We start from the raw sequence: 19,594 nt of genomic DNA on the forward strand, positions 1-19,594 counted from the left end.
AACCTTCGCGATGATCTTTCTTGGAACAAACGCAGTCCAGGAGACTTGGAGTGGAAGTCAGAGACGCAACGAGGCGGCCACGAGGCAGGTGGGCGCGCCCGGGGGGGTAGGCGTGCCCCCCACCCTCGTGGGCCCCTCGTAGCTCCACCGACCTACTTCTTTCGCCTATATATACTCTTATACCCTGAAAACATCCAGGGGAACCACGAAACCACTTTTCCACCGCCGCAACCTTCTGTACCCGTGAGATCTCATCTTGGGGCCTTTTCCGGCGATCTGCCGGAGGGGGATTCGATCACGGAGGGCTTCTACATCAACACCATAGCCTCTCCGATGCTGTGTGAGTAGTTTACCACAGACTTTTGGGTCCATAGTTATTAGCTAGATGGCTTCTTCTTTCTCTTTGGTTCTCAATACAAAGTTATCCTCGATGTTCTTGGAGATCTATTCGATGTAATACTTTTTGTGGTGTGTTTGTCGAGATCCGATGAATTGTGGGTTTATGATCAAGATTATCTATGAACAATATTTGATTCTTCTCTGAATTCTTATATGCATGATTTGATATCTTTGCAAATCTCTTTGAATTATCGGTTTAGTTTGGCCTACTAGATTGATCTTTCTTGCAATGGGAGAAGTGCTTAGCTTTGGGTTCAATCTTGCGGTGCTCGATCCCAGCGACAGAAAGGGAACCGACACGTATTGTATTTGTTGCCATCGAGGATAAAAAGATGGGGTTTATATCATATTGCTTGAGTTTATTCCTCTACATCATGTCATCTTGCCTAATGCGTTACTCCGTTCTTATGAACTTAATACTCTAGATGCATGCTGGATAGCGATCGATGTGTGGAGTAATAGTAGTAGATGCAGAATCGTTTCGGTCTACTTGACACGGACGTGATGCCTATGTTCATGATCATGCCTAGATATTCTCATAACTATGCGCTTTTCTATCAATTGTTCGACAGTAATTTGTTCACCCACCGTAATATATGCTATCATGAGAGAAGCCACTAGTGAAACCTATGGCCCCCGGGTCTACTTCACACCATATAAGTTTCCGATCTATAATTCTAGTTTACTATTTATTTTGCAATCTTTACTTTTCAATCTATACAACAAAAATACCAAAAATATTTATCTTATTATCTTTATCAGATCTCACTTTTGCAAGTGGTCGTGAAGGGATTGACAACCCCTTTATCGCGTTTGTTGCAAAGTTCTTGATTGTTTGTGCAGGTACTAGGCGATTTGCGTGTAGTCTTCTACTGGATTGATACCGTGGTTCTCAAAAACCGAGAGAAATACTTACGCTACTTTGCTGCATCACCCTTTCCTCTTCAAGGGAAAACCAAACCATGCTCAAGAGGTAGCAGTGGGAAAGACTTGAAACAAGGGGACCCATTCCCCCCATGTTGTTCAACCTTGTGTCTGATGTGTTCTCCAGGATGTTAGCGAAAGATGTCAAAACTAATGTTATTTCTGGGATTATTCCTTATATAGTATCTGATAGCTTAGTCAGTCTTAAATATGCTGCTGATACGGTGCTTTTCCTTGATCCTAATCCTGAACGCTTCAGAAACTTAAAGTGGTTGCTTTCTTGTTTTGACCAGCTATCTAGTATGAAGATTAATTATGTTAAGTGTGATTTGTTGAGTGTTAATCTTGATGATGCTTCTTCCAAGTTGCTTTCACAATTTTTTGTGTTAAAATTGGGACTTTTCTCTTGAAATATTTGGGAGTTCCTTTGCACTATTTGTAGCTGAGGAGTTCCGTCGAGCACGCTCGCACGGCGCCATGTCCGTTGTCTTCGACATCGATCTGCCCGATGGACTCGCGATGTCCCGACCACCACCATCAAACACCATACCCATGAGCAGAGGGACCTCTTCGGCCGCGGGCACCACCTGGATCGGGCCCACCATCATCTACCCGGAGCAGAGATCCGACCCGTCCTGGGCCAAAAATTGATCCGCCCGAGCACGAGCTCCTAGTCCTGGCCATCTCCGCCGCATGAGCATCCCGCACCGCCGACGGAAGAAGAGAAGCACCACCGACACCCGCACCCTGCTGCCAACCACCGCCGCGCAAGCCGTAGCGACTGACCCGCCGACCGATGTAGCCACCCTGCGACAGCCGAACCAGACCAAGGCAAGGGAAGATCCCTGCCACGACCTAGCCCTCCGCCCACCGGAGCCGCGAGGAGCAACCAAGGCCAGCCAGATCCACAGACGACCTTGAGCAGCTCCCTCGCACCACACCCGCAGCACCCGGCCAGATCCCTCGATGGATCCGGGCCACCACTACTCGCCCGTAGCACACCCCCTTCGCCAACAACCATGATCGCCTAGAGGCAGGGCCGCGACCTTTGGCCCATGCCTCCCCGACTCGTGCCGCTCAACACACCAGACCGGCAGGGCCACTGCCATCCAGACCAACGCTGGCCCACCGAGCACGCACCTTCGGAATCTATCGGGAGGGGAGAAACGCCTTGTCGCTGCCTACACCAACTAGGCTTTGCCCGGCGGCGGAACCTAGGGTTCAACCCCCCTCCCACGCGCGCGCTCGGGGGAGCTGTCGGGCGAGACGAGTTTTCGATCAATTCGGATACGTATCCTAGCTGTTCTAGCCGGGCATTTTTTTTAAACTTAAGTTGGTGCCAACGAAATGAGCAGTACATTGTGGATGTTTCCGTTCCCTGTAGCATCTATGAACGTGGCGTTTTTATTCCTTTTCTTTTCTGGCAGTAGTAGCTATTTTCTAACCCCGAATGCATTTTTTTTTTCAGCAGTAAAAAAGAACACATTTGGAAATTCCCCTGTCCCGAGTACCCTAGATGGAAATTTCCCCGTCCGTCCCCAACTCGGGACGCGCCGCCGCCGGCGTCGACCTGCCCACCCCGCTCCGGATCCAGCCCCAACGGCTACCCACCAGCTCCACTTTCCTTCTATATCCGCCGCCACGCCACGCACGCCACCTCGCCGAAGCCGTGCCCCTCAAGCACAAGCCTCCGCGGCTGCCGCAACCGCCTCTGCCCCGGCTATAAAGGCGCGCCCTTTGGCCGGCCAGCTCCCCCTCTCTTCGTCCGGGGCTCCGGGCCACTCCCCCTCTCTTCGCCCGGGCCATGCCTGTCGCCTCGACTCGTCCTCGGTTCCTGCCTCGCCTCCTCTCGCGCCTGGTTCTATCTCGCTCATCCTCCCTCGATTCGTCCGTTCGGATTAGAAGAATCAGATTTGGTTTTGCTCGTCCGCGGGGTTCTTGATTTGTTTGGTTCTGCTCGTCCTCGCCGTCGTTCGTTCAGAAATCGCGTCTGGTTCTTTCGATTCTGCTCGTCCTCGCCGTCGTTCGTTCAGAAATCGCGTTTCTTTCGATTCGATTCTGCTCATCCTCGCCGTCGTTTGTTTAGAAATGGCGTCTGGTTCATTCGATTCTGCTCTGCTCGTCCTCGCTGTAGTCCGTTTAGATCAGAAGCGCGTCTGTTTTGATTTTGCTTGTCCTCGCCGTCGTCAGTTTAGACAGAATCGCGTCTGATTTCATTCTGCTCGTTGTCGCCGTAGTCCGTTTGGAATCGCGTCTGATTTGATTCTGCTCGATCCCCTGTGCTGCTACTGGGTTCGTTACGCTGATGCTCTCGCGTGTTTTCGTGCCGTCTCGTCGTGGGTACCCGTGGAGGAAGCGAGCCAGCGGTCGGTCGGTTTGGGTCGTCTGGTTTGCGAACTAGCAAGTCTGTTCGAGAAACTTCTGCGTGCGCTTCTGTCATCTGAGAGGCGCTCACGTTCCTGCGTTTCTTGTTCGCGTCTGCTTTTGAAATTGGATTACGGTTTATCACGCTCGTTCAGATCGGTTCCTCTGTCCCGTCACCTGCGCTGTTCGTCGGTTACTTTCATATCTCAAACGCATGCGCCCTTTGATGCTACTGTACTTGATGGATGTTCAGATCTCAAACGCTGCGTTGTTCAGATCGGTTATTCTGATTGAAATTGGACTGTTGGCCCTCTGTCGATTCTTGTTCTACTTGATGGATGTTCAGGGTGTTACTGCTTATGTTCTTTTCAATTGCTTAATTCTTGTCATGCTTTGCTTATGTTCCCATATATGGTTATGTGTATTCAGGGGTGCTTAGGCAGAAAGATTTACTAGAGTGCGAACCATGTAATTCCTCATGTTGCTGCTACTTCACAGTGCTTTAATTTCTTTATAGCTTTATCTGAATCACCCTCACCGCTCTAGAGAAATCAGTTTACTCATTCAAGTTCTGGAATTTCTTTATAGCTTTCTCTGTTTGTGCCCCTATCTATGTCTGTTTCTTGTGTGCAAGCGCCGCTCCATTCTGTGTGTGTGGCTTGATGGTGAATATGTGTGGCTTGACTCTGTGTGCGTGTGGCTTGATTGTGTGTGTGTGTGTGTGGCTTGACTGTATGTGTGTGTGGCTTGATGGTGAATATGTCTGGCTTGACTCTGTGTGTGTCTGTGTGTGTGACTGTGAGTGGCTTGACTGTGTGTGTGTACGACTGTGTGAATATTGCATTTGCTTGATGGTGTGGCTTCTGGCTTGTATGCTTTGTTGATTGATTTGGTTGTATAGCTTATGTTTTATATTGTTGCGGCACGATTGATTGCTGTTTGTTGAATGTGAACTCGTATCTTGACGAATAATCATGTATGCTAACTTGGTATTGGTAGTTCCTGATCGTAGGTAACCCACCTATTACTTGTTTAGTGTAGACTAACTATTCTTTTTTCTGAACTTTTTTGCGATTATGTCTTCACATTGCACTGCTCCCAGATCCATATCGACATGGCCACGCTGTCTGATGAGGATAAAGATGTAAGGAACTCCTCCCAAGAATAGCTTGCTCCTTGTATTAACTTGGCAACTAGACATGTTAAGAAAAAATATTTATTCCGTGAAACTGGAGCTCCTTGCTGCAACCCATTATATGACTTTATGAGCATGCACCACTTTCAGGTTATGAAAAAATGGGGCGCTCCAAACAAGATTGACTTCCTCTCTCTTTCTTATACAAGGCATGCAGAAGATGTGCAGCAAGTAAGTAATTCATTATATCAATATTTAGAGTGTATTACTTCACACTGCCATCTTTCCCAACAGATTGATTTTTTTTTATATTGATATTTTGTTGAATAGTATCACATGTTTGTTTGCATTTCATACTTTAAATGTTCCTAACGTTGATAGTTTTTTTCCTGCAATAGGCACGGGAGATCCTCTCTAAAGCACCAGCAGCAGCCAAGAAGATTGAAGAATCCAATGAAAGTTCTGATTCTGAAAGCTCTGACTCTGAGGTATTCATTTACCTACCGATTTCAAAGTGGAAGCTTCATCATTTAATAGCATTTTTAATTATCTTTTTGCCTGATTTCACCATGTTTCAATTCATTGGTTTTCAGAAGCCAGCTACTGAAGTGAAGAATTCTGCGGTTGCTACTGCACAAAAGAAAAACCAGGAATTGGACGGCTCTGACAGTGATTCTGATGATTCATCAGAAGTAAGAATCATATTTCTAGCAATGCATGTCTAAGGGAGATAATTGAGTACAAAAGCATAAAACATATTTCTTGCACTTACCATTCCCCTGATCTTGTCGTTTAATTCTGTGGAGTACTCATATTTCTTAGTCCTAACTGGAAAACCGTTTGCAGGATATGGCCACTAAAAAACCAGTGGCCAAGAAAGTGGTAGAATCCAGTGAAAGTTCTGATTCTGACTCTGAGGAGGTATCAGTCTACTAGTTATATGAAAACTAAGGCTTCATCATTCTGTCTTTATAATGTGATACTAACATTTTCAATATATTTCCAGGATACCACTGCTAAACCAGTTCAATCTTCCAAGGCTGTTGCTGTTAAAAAGAAATAAAGAATCTAGTGATAGCTCAGATTTTGACTCAGATTCAGATTCTGAAGAAGTTCTCTGTTGTACTTGTTTACTCTTGGTAACTTCTCTTGTGTGATATTTGTATGTCTTAAACATTGTTTTGCTGCTAGCAAATCTTTTGTCTATGGTTACTTTCTATGTCCAGGATACCACTGCTAAAACAGTTGTGATGCAAAGAAAGAAGAATCTAGTGGTAGCTCAGATAATGACTCGGATTCAGATTCTGATGAAGTAAGTGTTCGGTTACTTGCTTACTCCTGGTCACTTTTTTTGTTGTGCAATGTTTAAAATTCCTTCCAATGTTTTGCAGCCAGCAAAATCTACTATTCCTGCTAAGAGGCCTCTGACAACAGAGAAAAAGAGTGAACATGTATGCATTATTTTTAAAATTTTATTTTCTTGAAAGGATTGTCTTCTGTGATATTTATTGTACATTAATTGTTCTTGTTGTAATTCAATATTTGCAGTCCAAGGATGATTCTGATGATAGTTCTCATGAGAGTGATGAAGAGCCTGCACTAAAGAAGCCTAAGGTACTTAATTTTTGGTGTTTGCTTTTTTATCTGAAGATTTTGGTTTATATTGCATTTATTATTCTATCCCAGGATTCATCTTCTGGTGGTGCCAAGCCAGTCTCTAAGGTCGCCAAGAAAGAAAGCAGTGGTGATGATGACAGTTCTGAAGAGAGCTCCAGCAGTGATGATGAAAACGATCAATCAATGTCAATGGCAAAGTCCAAGCAGAACGAAGTATGGTTTGAGTATATTTATGCTGTTGTAATTTTTCCTCTTATGTTTGATGGTAATCAGCCTCTAACTAGCTTCCTATTTTCAGGAACGAAGATCTGAATCACCCTCACCCCTCTAGAGAAATCGTTTTACTCATTCAAGTTCTGGAAATTCTTTATAGCTCTCTGAGTTTACTTCGGTCTAGCATGTGTTAGCTTTCTGTTTGTGCCCCTTTCTATGTCTGTTTCTTGTGCGCAAGTGCTCCATTCTGTGTGTGTGACTGTGTGGCTTTTTTGTGTGTGTTGCTTGACTCTGTGTGTTTGTGTGGCTTGATGGTGAATATGTGTGTGGTTTGACTCTGTGTGTTTGTGTGGCTTGATGGTGAATATGTGTGTGGCTTGACTGTGTGTTTGTGTGGCTTGATGGTGAATATGTGTGTGGCTTGACTGTGTGTGTGCTTGACTCTCTGTGTGTGACTGTGTGAACATTGCATTTGCTTGATGGTGTGGTTTGTTTGCTTTGTTGAATGATTGGTTGTGTATAACTTGTGTTTTATATTGTTGCGGCCTAACACTGCCTTTGCCGGTCCCAAGCCCGGGTGTGAAAATGTGGAGGGAGCTGCAGTTACCTTCTTTGTATTGTTTGCATTAATTATGAGTGTTGATAGAAACTACACAGTTTAGGTTACTGTCCTAATCGAATAGTGAATCTTCACATAATTTGGTAGCATGTGATTCAAGCTTTAAAATGCATCCTTCCTTGCTATAAACTTACTGATTCCTTTCTGAAGTTGTACGAGGTCAGTGTTTTTCTTATACGATACCAAAGGGAAGCAAGTAGCTAAGAATCTAGGCCTATAATGGTTCGATTTTTCTCCCTTTTTGATTTTTTTTACGGTGCCTTCTCAGCATGACGCGTGTGTGGTGCTTTGGAAACTTCTGAGCGTGATTGTTTTAGGTGGAGAGGTCTGCACGCATGTTTTGGATGTTTTGGAATCCACCGCTTTGACTGTCCTGACGCTCTGACTGTTTCCATCTTAGGTTACGTGTGCTTTCTGGTTTTGATTGTGTCTCCTTGTTTGCCACATATCAGTTTTGTATGTTGGATTATTTGGGCCGATTTTTCTGGGCTCTTCTCATGGTACGGGTGTGTTCCTTTCTTTTTGCTTCTGCTGCCTATAAACAAGCTATTCTGGAGGCCTTATTTCTCGGTATCTAGATTCTTTGCTTTGGGTTCGTGATATGGGTTCTTGCAGTTCGGTGTGCTGATCAGCTGCCTTCTTCGGTTCGTGCTTCTGGTCGATCTGTTCCAAGTCGCTCTGAATATATTCCTGGTGCTACTTCTGGCGGTGGATCTTCTGGTCGATCTGTTCTAAGTGCCGCTAAATATGTTCCTGGTACGTTTTGCTTAATTGTTTTTTCTGTTGTGTATGATTTTTCTGCTATATGCGCTATGTTCTATTGTATCGTTTTCTGTGGTTAGTTTTGGATCCTAATGAAGCGCACCGGTGTCGGCATGAGATTCGACGTGGGAAGCATCCTATTTATTTATACAACCACGGTCCATTGGCTGGAGTCGAGGAAATTCTCAAGCATAAAACGGCATCTTCTTACACAGCATGATCTTAAAGAAGTTGGTATTGAATTTATGGATTTGTATAGCTACCTGATCCCGGTATATGAAATTGAGCCTCTTGAGAAAATTACTGATGTACAAAATTGACCGACAGGATGAAGTCGAAGCGGCACGGATGGCAGCAATCAACAAGGAAATTAAACGTGTGTTGACAGAAGTTCTTCTGAAGGTTTGTCATTGCATGGCTAGGTTTAGCAGAACATGTACTTCTGTTCTAAATTCAGCAAGACTGCCATTTCTTACTTTTGTCATTTCCAGGTTTCTGATGATCTTTTTAATGAGATCGCAACCAAAGTTATGAATGAAGATGATTCATCAGCTGAACGTGAGTGAGTTATACTTAAAACTTAATGTAAATAGGTAAATTGCATTGCTGATTATCGCCTCTGTGTTGCAGCAAATGAGATCACTGGTGTCTCTAGCTCAAAGGAGCTTGGTCTGGGAGAATCAGAAGTCAAGACCACAGCTGTACTGGTCGTTCTGATGATACTGGGCTAAGTTCTCCTAAAGGTGCTTTCTTGGTCTTGCTAATTATGATTCAGATGATTATGATGGTAAGGGTTTAATTCCAAATTTATCATCTGAAATTAAAGTTGGTGCAGCTCATCCTAAAGAAAGTAAGTTCTTGAAAAACACAAAGCGGACATGGTTTCCCAGAATTTATTTTCTAAAGAAGGAAGAGCTTATTATTAACTTTCTGAGTTTACTTCGGTCTGTACTAGCTTTCTGTTTTTGCCCCTATCTATGTCTGTTTCTTTCCATTTCTTGTGTGCACGCGCTCCATTGTGTTTGTGTGTGAGACTGTGTGTGTGATGTGCCCCTATCTATGTCTGTTTCTTTCTGTTTCTTGTGTGCAAGTGCTACATTTTGTGTGTGTGTGTGTGTGTGTGTGTGTGTGTGTGTGACTGTGTGTGTGATGTGCCCCTATCTATGTCCGTTTCTTGTGTGCAAGCGCTTGATTGAGTGTGTGCTTGTGTGACTCTGTGTCTTGCATTTGCTTGATTGTGTGGCCTGTATGCTTTGCTGAATGATTGGTGTGTTTTGTATTGTTGTGGTTTAACACTGCCTTTGCCGGTCCCAAGCCCGGATGTGAAAATGTGGAGGGAGCTGCAATTATCTTCTTTGTATGTTTGCCTTAGAAGTGTTGATTGAAATTACTCTGTCCTAATTGAATAGTGAACCTTCACATAATGTCGTAGCATGTGATTCAAGCTCTGAAATGCATCCGTCCTTGCTATGGAAAATATAGCAAGTGTAATTGTCTAGAATTTGTCTGTCTCCTTAATTAATCTCGCTGGTTTCTTAAATCTTGTCAGCACGGATGTTCTTTTCTGCTAATATATATACATTTTTTCTTCTAAAAAGTCAGTCATTTGTTTTTAATTTGGCTTTAGGTTGAATTTTGTGGCTTTCTAATCATGCACGAATCTCAGCATCGTAGGTGTCCCTCATTTGTCTGTCACTCACAAGTGTGTGTCGGGTTTATTTGTTGTTGGGCTTTTTATTCGGGTTGTGGGGTGCCCTCTCCTTGTTTATTTGTTGTTGGGCTTTTTATTCGGGTTGTGGGTCATTTTCAGTTATGTGTCATTTCTAGAGGGGGTTGTGCGGTGCTTCCACGAAAGAAACGACACTGAAAAGCCGCCACCGCCCGATCCAGAGGATCGAGGTTTTCTCCCGGAGTAACATGAAGGACGCAGGGCCACCGCGATGAAGCCTTCAAAGACGAGAATGACGCATGGCGCCGCCGCCATCGGTCTGGCCCGAGCCAGACAAGTTTTTCAGCTAGGCCACTACCCACCGCCTCCACCCGGGTATGACCCTACATGAGAGCGCCGACCGCACCACCATCGAGAACGTCGAAGGCCCGCCCCCATGCCGCCCACGCAGCCATGACAACAAGCCCGTCCGCGACCAAGCCACGAGCTCCGGCCACGAGCCCGCAGCTCCATCGGTCTGGCCCGAGCCAGACAAGTTTTTCCGCTGGGCCACTACCCACCGCCTCCACCCGGGTACGACCCTACATGAGAGCGCCGACCGCACCACCATCGAGAACGTCGAAGGCCCGCCCCCATGCCGCCCACGCAGCCATGACAACAAGCCCGTCCGCGACCAAGCCACGAGCTCCGGCCACGAGCCCGCAGCTCCCGCCACCAAGGCCGTCGCCCTGCATCCAGACACTCCAGAGACCATCAAAGGCACGAGCTGTGAGCCGACTTGCAGATCCCTAGCACCATTGGAGCCGCCGGTGACCGACCCGCCCCGAAGAACGGTCAGCAGCTAGGGGGCACTAGGCCAGGAAAAGGGAAGGGGGAGCGGAGCTCGTTCGGACCGGCGCACCCCTGTGTCGGTGACAGGTAGTCGGTCTACCCATCCCTCCACTAGCCTCCCCTGCGTTACCCCTGACACCCTACCATGGCCTCCGACAAGAACCATGCAAGGAAGAGGCGGCCACCCATCCGCCGGCAAGGGCCGACGGCACCCTGTCGCTGAAGAAGGCCTCCAGAGGAGCGCCAATCACCACCACACCACCTGCGCCTCCACACCCTGGCCAGGTCCAGCCAGTGCCCCGTCACCCCATCGGAGTAGAGCGAACACCTGCTGGAGCAGCACCACCTTAGAAGGGCCACCGGCCACCCTGCCGCCGCCAACGGCCACTACCAGCTGGATCTGATCAGGGGCTGCCAGATCCGCCGCCAGCACACCCCCGGGCCTCCAAATCTCATGAGCCGAGGTGGAGGGAGAGGAGGGGAGGAGGTGGCGCCGACAATCCACCAGGACGCCAGGAGGAGGGAGGAAGCCGGAGCAGAGGCCGGCCCGATGCCCGACGCCACCGAGCAGGGGTAGGCGCCCCGCGACGTCCGCCACCTGCGCGCGGGAGGAAGCAGCCCCGCCATCGCCTGCGCCACGCGGCCTTTGGCCAACGACGCTACCGGTGGCAGGGGCGGAGGGGGGACGGGGCGATTCTGGGGCGACAGCGCTAGGGTTGCCTCCCGGGGGCGCCTCGGGAGGGGGGGGGGGGTGTCTGTAGTGGCTTGGGTCTGACCTCATTCAATTCATTTTCGAGGAAGGGCAGGCATCTCATTCCCGTCCGAGAGCCAAAAACCGATTCTCCTTAGTGTCCGAGTGCAGCTGTGCGGGGCGATGAGGGAGAAATTGGTAGCAATCCAGCCCAACCTAGCAACCATGGCAAGGGAGGGGGGGGGGGGGTGAATCAAATCTACCTGTCTTCGTGTGTTTGCTTTTTTTTTGGACAGTTTAAGTTCTGTTCCAGACTTGGTGTGTTCTCATTCTTGTATTTCATTTTTGTTTATTAGTTCTGTCCTTTGGGCATTTCTCAGTTCCTTGCACTCTTCAATTTTGGAACTTCTTGTTATTATTCTTTTAAATCATTATTCATTCCTTAGTTTATTTTTAACATTAGACTTTTAAATCAGTATTAAATCTGAACTTTTTTTCAATACAAACTGTGTACTGTAGCTCTGAAACCGTAGCTCACATGGTTCAGTCTTCTATATAGTTTTCAATCATATAAATGTATTTCAGATCAACAATGAGCAGTTAGTTTTGTAGAACCACGTGAAGCAGAATCTCTTATTATTTTCAATGTTGTTGCTGGATAAGCAATGGTCAGCTCATCACTGTTTTTTTTAATTCATGTGGTTTTCAATTGTCATTATCTTTGTAGGAGATCATTTCTAAGCAACAGTTTGTTTCATTTAGTCTTTTTGTCCCTTTAGAGGATTTCTTCAGTTTTTTAGGTCAGTATTTACATATAGAGAAGGGAAGGCCAGGCAGGGGTAGCACTGCAAGTTCCACACTGCGCGCTCATGGTAGGATAGAAATGGGATTTGTTTTTGTAGGATGATTTATAGATGGGGGTTCGCTATATGCGATCAGGAGGATAGTTACATCGAGCAAGTGTGCCAGGTAGCAGATGAGGAGAGGGATGCACTGTCCCAGCACTTGATCGAAACTAGAGGTAAATTAACACGACTCTTAATGTATTTGTTTGAAATAATGCTTAACTATTTGTTTTCTTTTGTAATTCCCTCTTAGTAATTCCATCTTTCCTCTGTTGGGTTAGTCCACACCATGGTTGCAGAGGAGGACCAAGAAGTAGTAGCATCCAGATCATCAGGAGATAGAAGCAAGGACCAACGACAAAAAGCGGATCGAGGAAAGGAAAAACTGCATTGACAGCTAAGCTAGGGAGATCAGATCATATTGTCCTCTTGATTGAATCAATCTGCTATTCTTTTCTCTCTGCTATTAACTGTGCTTCAAGGTGCACTTCTCTTCTTAGTTGATTCCATTGGTACGGCGCTAATTAACGTCACTGGATATGCCTCAGTGATATGTTGAACTACTTGGGAAGAAACTAAGCTGGCGCCTATTAGCAACATGCAAAGCAAAACATTGCCTACTGACTGACTGGCTGTGTATATTGCTTTCACTGTTCGATCCTACATTCAATAGAATTGCATGATTTGGACAGTTAAGTTAGCAGCGCTACGCTACTATATGCTACCTTGATACGCTTAATAAACCCGGCTCTAGTCTCATCTAGTTTAAATCTTGATGTGAGCAGGTGGAAGGGAGACACCCTCATCCTGCTGCTGCTCGGCCTGGTGGCATCGAACTGCATGAATGCAGTAGGTTGCTGTTTATCTGGCAAAAAGATAAGTGTTGGCAACAAGCAAGCATTTATGAGGTTGAGAGAAGAACCAGTAATGTAGCTGCATGGAAACTAAGATTACCATTTGTAGTTTATATTGTTTCAGTCGCTTGCTGTAATCTGGAGGAAGAATTTGTGAACATAGTGGCAGTGAGTTAGTTGTTTATGGACATGTGTTTGGGCAGGAGCCATATGTGGCAGTGAGTTAGTTGTAATGGTTGCGCCTACTCTGCTTAGAGCAGAGCAGAGTGTTGATACTTAGAGAAGCAGAGGTTTTCTTTTGGCAGAGCAGAGCAGAGTGTTGATATGTAGATGTCTGCCTTGCCTTTCAGTAGCCCTCTGAAAGAGTTTTTTTTTTTCTTCTTTTGGCAATTTTGGAACTCTAACGTGAATAATAAGTAGATATCAATTAATTAACGCGGTCAGGCAAAGCAGTCCTCAGTTTGCAGCATCTTTTGTTGTGCAGTAGTATGGGCTGGTGCTGGATGATGGAAAGCTATGGAATATCCCCGGCCATGGTCAAAGCCCCTCCTCCAGCAAGCAATGAACAAGATCATGAAGGTAATAACCATGCTAACTGTAGCAAATCTATCTCTGTTGTAGTAAAAAATCTTATTTAATACTCCCTCTGTACAGAGATATAAGAGCATTATTTCTTTACGGAGGGAGTAAATGACATGCTTGTTTATTTTCTCTTTTGACAGTTAAACCCTGCTCTTTATGAGCTGTGGGAGAGAATAAGAAAGGGTCTTCAGTTGTATTCATCTGAACCCACCGTGCCATATCTGTCTTCACAGAACTACGGAGGGATGATCATCAATCAAATCATATGGTTTGTGGATGACACAAATGTCTATCAAGTTACCATTTCTTATTTTCAATCCAAGAACTGGTCAAGTATTTCTGAAGGTTTCCTGTATGGGCAGAATAGTCCCCAAGTCAAGGAGATGAGATGCATATCCATTCAGCCACAGCATGGAACTCGCTCCATTCAACTACGGTTGAAAAGAAAGAAAATGGTGATCAGGATACTAACCAAATACACTAAATAGGACTCTGCTCCAGCTGGTCTGTGATGTCCGAGTTAACAAGAGGCTGTACGGCACGCTTGACGCCCTCCTCGACCCACTCCAGCGACTCCCACCACCTCATCTGGACAAGGGGGACGCTGATGTTGCGCAGCCTCCGCGGCACGGTTCTCATCAGGAATGGGAGCCTCTTCAGCTTTGGACAGAAGGATATCTCCATGGTCTCGAGGGATGGGAATGTCACCTCGGGGTCGCAGAGGCTCGACAGCCCGGGAAGGCTCTGCAGCTCAAGGTATTTGAGGCAAGGGAAGCCATGGACCGGTGCTTGCCCCCTGTCTTCTTCCCCAGCACCGCCGTCCTTCTTCTTGGTCCGAACGATCTGTTTCATGCCGCCGCAGTTGTTCACCAGGATCCTCTCGAGGCAAGGCAGGTGCATGGCCCATGAAATGTGCCTAAGACTCTGGCAGTGCACGACTGCCGGGTAGGTCAGCCTCGGAAAAAGAGGCTCTGGGACCACTCTCTTCCAGATGATCCCCTTCAGGCTGCGCAGGCTGTCAAGCGTGAGCGATCTGAGCACGTCGAACTGGGAGACTGCTCCTTCCGTGCCGCTTCTCACCAGTATCTGCTGCATGCAGCACTTGTAGATCGTCAGGTCGTATAAGCTCGCTTGCACCGAGGAGCTCGAGAAGCAGCCATCCAGGAAGCAGAATGTTGGTGTCCCTGTCAGCCTGCTCAGATGGATGGATCTAACAGGGAGGCCGGGGAACTTGCCTAGCAGTTCGTATGCCGCGTCACCTTTGACCCCGATCTCCACAGCTTTCAAGTTATCCAGGAAGTCCAATTCTGGGAACAATGATAGAGTATAGTTTGCGTGTGTCGAGACCTGGGACGACAGGAGGTCAAGCACTTGCAGTTCCTGCAGCCTTGATATGGTGCCCTTTGGTACAGTGTGTATCGGGTTGCCTCTTAGGTATAGGAATTTGAGCTTGGTGAGGTGTCGAAGGTCCTTGGGCAACTCAGTGATGTAATTGTATGACAGGTTGAGGTACTCTAGATCTCCCAGAGCACAGACTGCTAAAGGCAGAACACGAATGTAGTTCTGACTCAAATCTAGGTATGTCAATGAAGTGAAGAGGTAAATATTTCCAAGTGCCTTCTCGTTGAACTTATTAGCTTGAAGAAGCAGTGTTGTCCTGAGTTCTGTGGAACCAGAACCAAGAAAACACTTGGATCTGACACTGCAGCCCATACTATTTTCATTCACGCCACCACCAAGATATGGAAGCTCTTCCAGTCCGTTGCCCATCATTGACAGATACTCCACTCTGTTCCAAGGGATGCACTTTCTAGACGCAGTTTTGCCGATCGCTGCGTGAACGACCCATTTGTTATTGTTTTCACCGCAACCGCAAGATATCCATATCGCCATATCACGGATCACATCATGCATTTTGAGGTGCTTACTACTGTCCTCAGTACCTTCCAGCAAAGATGCAGCTTGCAGGTGACCTATTATGTTGTAGCCTTCACTGTAAGAAGTCTGCATGTCGCATTTATTAAGCAGACCTAAGCCCATCCAACACTGGATCAGATCGTCTTTAGCAATAGGAGAATCTTCTGGCCATGGAGAGCAAACCAGGAAACAACGTCTCATGGTATCATTCCCTAAGCTATCATAGCTAAGTTTTAACTTGAAGTAAATTGTGTTCTCCACAGACGTGGGATCATCCGCATCGTGGCCAGATCGTCGCAGTAGACGAATAGCTGTTTCCCATTCACCTGGATCTTTCTTTGGATGCATTGCCTTTCCGGTAGCTATCAACGCCAGGGGCAGGCCCTTTAGCTCCTTCACAAGCTCTCTTGAAAGGGCTCCAAGAGGATGTGTGATACCAGCTGCTTGCAAGTCCAACCGTTCCCAGAGGTCATCCAGCAGTACAAGAAAACTCCTCCTGCTCAGCAAGTCAGAAATGATATTGGCTTGAGACTCTTTCCTTAAGCTGAGTTTCTTTACTATTTCAGCTTGGATTTTCTCCACTGAACAATCTTTTGAGGCTGTAACAAAAATAACAACATCGAAGAAAGAGTCTCCTAGAAATGAGTTGTTGATCTTCTTCAGAAGATGAGTCTTTCCCACTCCACCTAGACCCCATATCCCAATCATTCCAACCGGAGAATTCCTAATGCACCTGGCAGCCTCCTGCATATTATGCTCTTCACTGGGCAATCCACTGGATGAGACAGGCATTTCTCGGACTGATGGTGGCAGTGGCTGGATTGCGACAACACTAGTGTCAATCTTGGCATACTCTTGGGCTTTCAGAAGCTCCTTTTCAGCACTCTTGCTGATTTTGTAGTTTGACCAGCAATTCAGAGAGATGCACCCAAAAACTTGGCATCTCTCGTCATACACCTGCCTAATTGCTTCTTCATCAGACTTGATGGCGTTCACATTTTCAAGCCACTTCCGCACTTCATTCTTTGCTGTCCTGCCATTTCTCTCGGCAATCTCAATCTCATACCGGACATCGTTGCCCTTGGCGATCAAACCCTCGGCTGCTTCTTTGAGATGCTTCACGTTTCTGCTAGCCGTGAAGGGGTACATTACATGCTTGAAGACGATATGGTAAATTGGAGTAATCAGAGTGTTGACTATATATGCCAACCACATATGCCATTGTTGTAAGCCTGTAAGCAGCACAAGAAAATAAAACGCCCTTGAGGAAGCTCTGCAAGGCAAATAATATTTCTGTTAACTAGTGGTTCCTAGTGTGCATGCAGTAGGACATATAGATGGTAAGAGCCAGAGGATGTCAATGTGTTGAAGAACATGTATGGTACCTTCTCTTTTCGACTAAGCAAGTTTCGAAGAAGCGATGAAGTACAAAAATTCTTGTGATATGCTGCACGAAGATGAGCCTTGGAGGTCAATCTCGGTATGTTCTTCACAGTGGCCAACAGTGAACACGGTTATCAGACACAGAAAGTGCCCGAGTTGCTACTTTTTAGTAGGGTGGAGGAAAATCTGCAGTTATAAAGAAAAAATATATTAATAATGACATAAACATGCTCTATCTTTTGTGGGTAGGAATAGGGTAAAGAATCCTAGGATTTTAATCAGAGACATGAGTTTCAGGGATGAATAGTTTGTTCCTTTTTAGAAAAATAAATGGCTCTCAAGTGGGTAATCGAGTTGCTAGTCAAATTCAGTCTATTGTAGAGGCCCTCAAGTTTGTGTATCATTACTGCTACTTCCTCTTTGGCAAAAACTGGATTGTGCCTGGTGGATTTCTATTTTATTTGCTGTCGAATCTTTTTGCATAAGAAGAAAGAGCGCCGAATCTTTTACACAAGCACCGCATGCATTCGCATCGACCGACCGATAACAAGAAGGAAAAAAAATCTAAGAATCTGAAATTAAACGGCAAATGAAAAGAAAAAGGGAAACTGAATTGCCAGGTGGTCTTGTCTTGTGTGTAGCAACTGCTTCCTGCAGCCCTGAGCTCTGATCCTCCTGCCAATTGGCATGTCATAAGGATGATAAAGAGTTGCGCTGCGGCAAACCAAGCAATCACAATCAGGTAGTAACTTGAGAAGATCCAAAGCGTCGCCATGACCTCCAGTTGATGTTGTTTGACCACCCTGGGATGATGCAGATATCCCAGAATGCCCAAAATGTCCCCAACCAGAAACCACGGTCTGCAAATTCAGGTGACACTTGCGCATGCTTGCTACCATTCATCACAGACATAGTTTTAATTAGCGCCCTATCTAGTTCATCCGCTATATATATATATCTTCTGTCCGGGTCAACTATACAGAGTGGCACACACACAGAGGCAGACAGTACCCCGGATTTGCAGACAGGAGACACAGAGAAGTGACTGATGCCTGCCGCACGCGGATGGAGCAGTCGGGTTCAAGCTCGCTCGCCCGAGGCTTCACCCAGCCAGATCCGCTCGCTCGCTCGAGCAGCTGCTGCGGGGTCGGGTGTCGTTCTAGACAAGGGCCAGCGGGCAGTGAACCTGCGCTGAGCGCTTGCCCGCCGATGGTGCTGCACTGCAAAATGGCAAATCCACCAAACCGCAGATGGGCTCGCCGGTGGTGCTGCAGCAGAATAAGCGCGTCTGCAGCAGCAATGTGAACGACGGCGTGGCAGAGGAATCTTCCTCCCTACTTCGTACCGAGCGACAAGGATGGGTGTCCAGCGTCTCCACCCAGCACGCGCTCCCTCCATACACGCCGAGCTTATCCACGAGATTCCGTCACGAGATTCCCTCAACCTGTCATCTTTGTATATAAACCCTCTTTTTCGTCTGAAATGAAAAGGCAGTGCTCCTGCCGGTTCCTCGAAAAAAAGAAAAAGTTCTTTGTCTCCCACCACTCTTTTTTTTATTTCTTTTGATGAAAGGAGGAAAACACTTGCCATTTTTATTGATTAAGAAGAGAGTGAAAATTGCCCCGTTAATTTACGGAAAACCAGACTAAAACCGATACAATCCTACTCCACATGACATTGGTACCACCGACCAACCTGGCCACCTACATGAAACACATAGCTGCAATGAAGAAAGACATCTGCCCAGGAGTCGTCGCACGCGTCATCGTCATCACCGGTTGCCCCCAAACGGGCGACTTCGACTTCACCGTAGAGCTCCATCATCGAAGCCAACCTGCAAACACCTACATAGAAGCCACGACGGCACATGCCAACAAAAGGCCACACGTGCGAGCAACCGACGGCTCCGACTTTGATGAAGAGCGTTGCAAGGAAAATATGCAAGACTTGTGCCGACTGTGCGCTCCACAACCGACCACCGAGTGTATGTCATCGTCGCCACCTGGACTCGATCCACTGTAGCTCCGACTACTTCAGAGCAACCAAGCAACCCACGGAAGAGCACCTCGGGCACGCCGGGGAGAACCAACTACCGAAGTCCACGCCGCGACCCAAGCTCCTCTTGATGCCATCATCGTTGCCATAACAGAAACCAACGCCCCGCCTCAGCAAACTACGTGGCCAAGATGCCATGATCCACCGGTCTCTAGTCGTGGCCGGCTCCGAGACGATTGAAGGAAATATGCCCTAGAGGCAATAATAAAGTTGTTATTTATATTTCATTATATCATGATAAATGTTTATTATTCATGCTAGAATTGTATTAACCGGAAACTTAGTACATGTGTGAATACATAGACAAACAGAGTATCCCTAGTATGCCTCTACTTGACTAGCTCGTTAATTAAAGATGGTTAAGTTTCCTAGCCATAGACATGTGTTGTCATTTGATCAACGAGATCACATCATTAGAGAATGATGTGATGGACAAGACCCATCCGTTAGCTTAGCATAATGATCGTTAAGTTTTATTGCTATTGCTTTCTTCATGACTTATACATATCCCTCTGACTATGAGATTATGCAACTCCCGAATACCGGAGGAACACCTTGTGTGCTATCAAACGTCACAACGTAACTGGGTGATTATAAAGATGCTCTACAGCTGTCTCCGAAGGTGTTTGTTGGGTTGGCATAGATCCAGATTAGGATTTGTCACTCTGTGTATCGGAGAGGTATCTCTGGGCCCTCTCGGTAATGCACATCACTATAAGCCTTGCAAGCAATGT

General features: G+C 46.5%; 1 protein-coding gene, 1 long non-coding RNA gene and 1 pseudogene across 3 annotated transcripts; 2 read left to right on the forward strand and 1 right to left on the reverse strand.

Moving 5' to 3' along the window:
* The first annotated feature begins 4,524 nt into the window (after window positions 1-4,524).
* LOC109780152 (uncharacterized) lies at window positions 4,525-7,200 on the forward strand (annotated as a pseudogene).
* A 5,754-nt stretch (window positions 7,201-12,954) lies between these two features.
* On the forward strand, window positions 12,955-15,078 carry LOC141025732 (uncharacterized). The gene is made up of 2 exons (XR_012187912.1): window positions 12,955-13,502; window positions 13,646-15,078. It is a non-coding gene; the product is annotated as an uncharacterized lncRNA (long non-coding RNA).
* LOC109765116 (probable disease resistance protein At1g61300) lies at window positions 13,796-18,780 on the reverse strand. 2 transcript variants are annotated; one of them, XM_073501649.1, is made up of 5 exons: window positions 18,501-18,780; window positions 17,992-18,073; window positions 17,531-17,697; window positions 16,969-16,991; window positions 13,796-16,695 (listed from the first exon to the last, which is right to left on the reverse strand). In XM_073501649.1, exons 1-5 carry the CDS (start codon window positions 18,672-18,674, stop codon window positions 13,986-13,988), a joined length of 3,156 nt encoding a protein of 1,051 aa, XP_073357750.1. In that variant the 5' UTR covers window positions 18,675-18,780; the 3' UTR covers window positions 13,796-13,985. The 2 variants fall into 2 exon arrangements, with proteins under 2 accessions (XP_073357750.1, XP_073357747.1); XM_073501646.1 differs by lacking the exons at window positions 17,531-17,697; window positions 18,501-18,780 and having other exon boundaries at window positions 13,796-16,654; window positions 16,808-16,991; window positions 17,817-18,168.
* Between the last annotated feature and the right edge of the window lie 814 nt (window positions 18,781-19,594).

Source organism: Aegilops tauschii, chromosome 1 (genome assembly GCF_002575655.3).
Source record: "Aegilops tauschii subsp. strangulata cultivar AL8/78 chromosome 1, Aet v6.0, whole genome shotgun sequence".
Lineage (NCBI taxonomy): Eukaryota > Viridiplantae > Streptophyta > Magnoliopsida > Poales > Poaceae > Aegilops > Aegilops tauschii.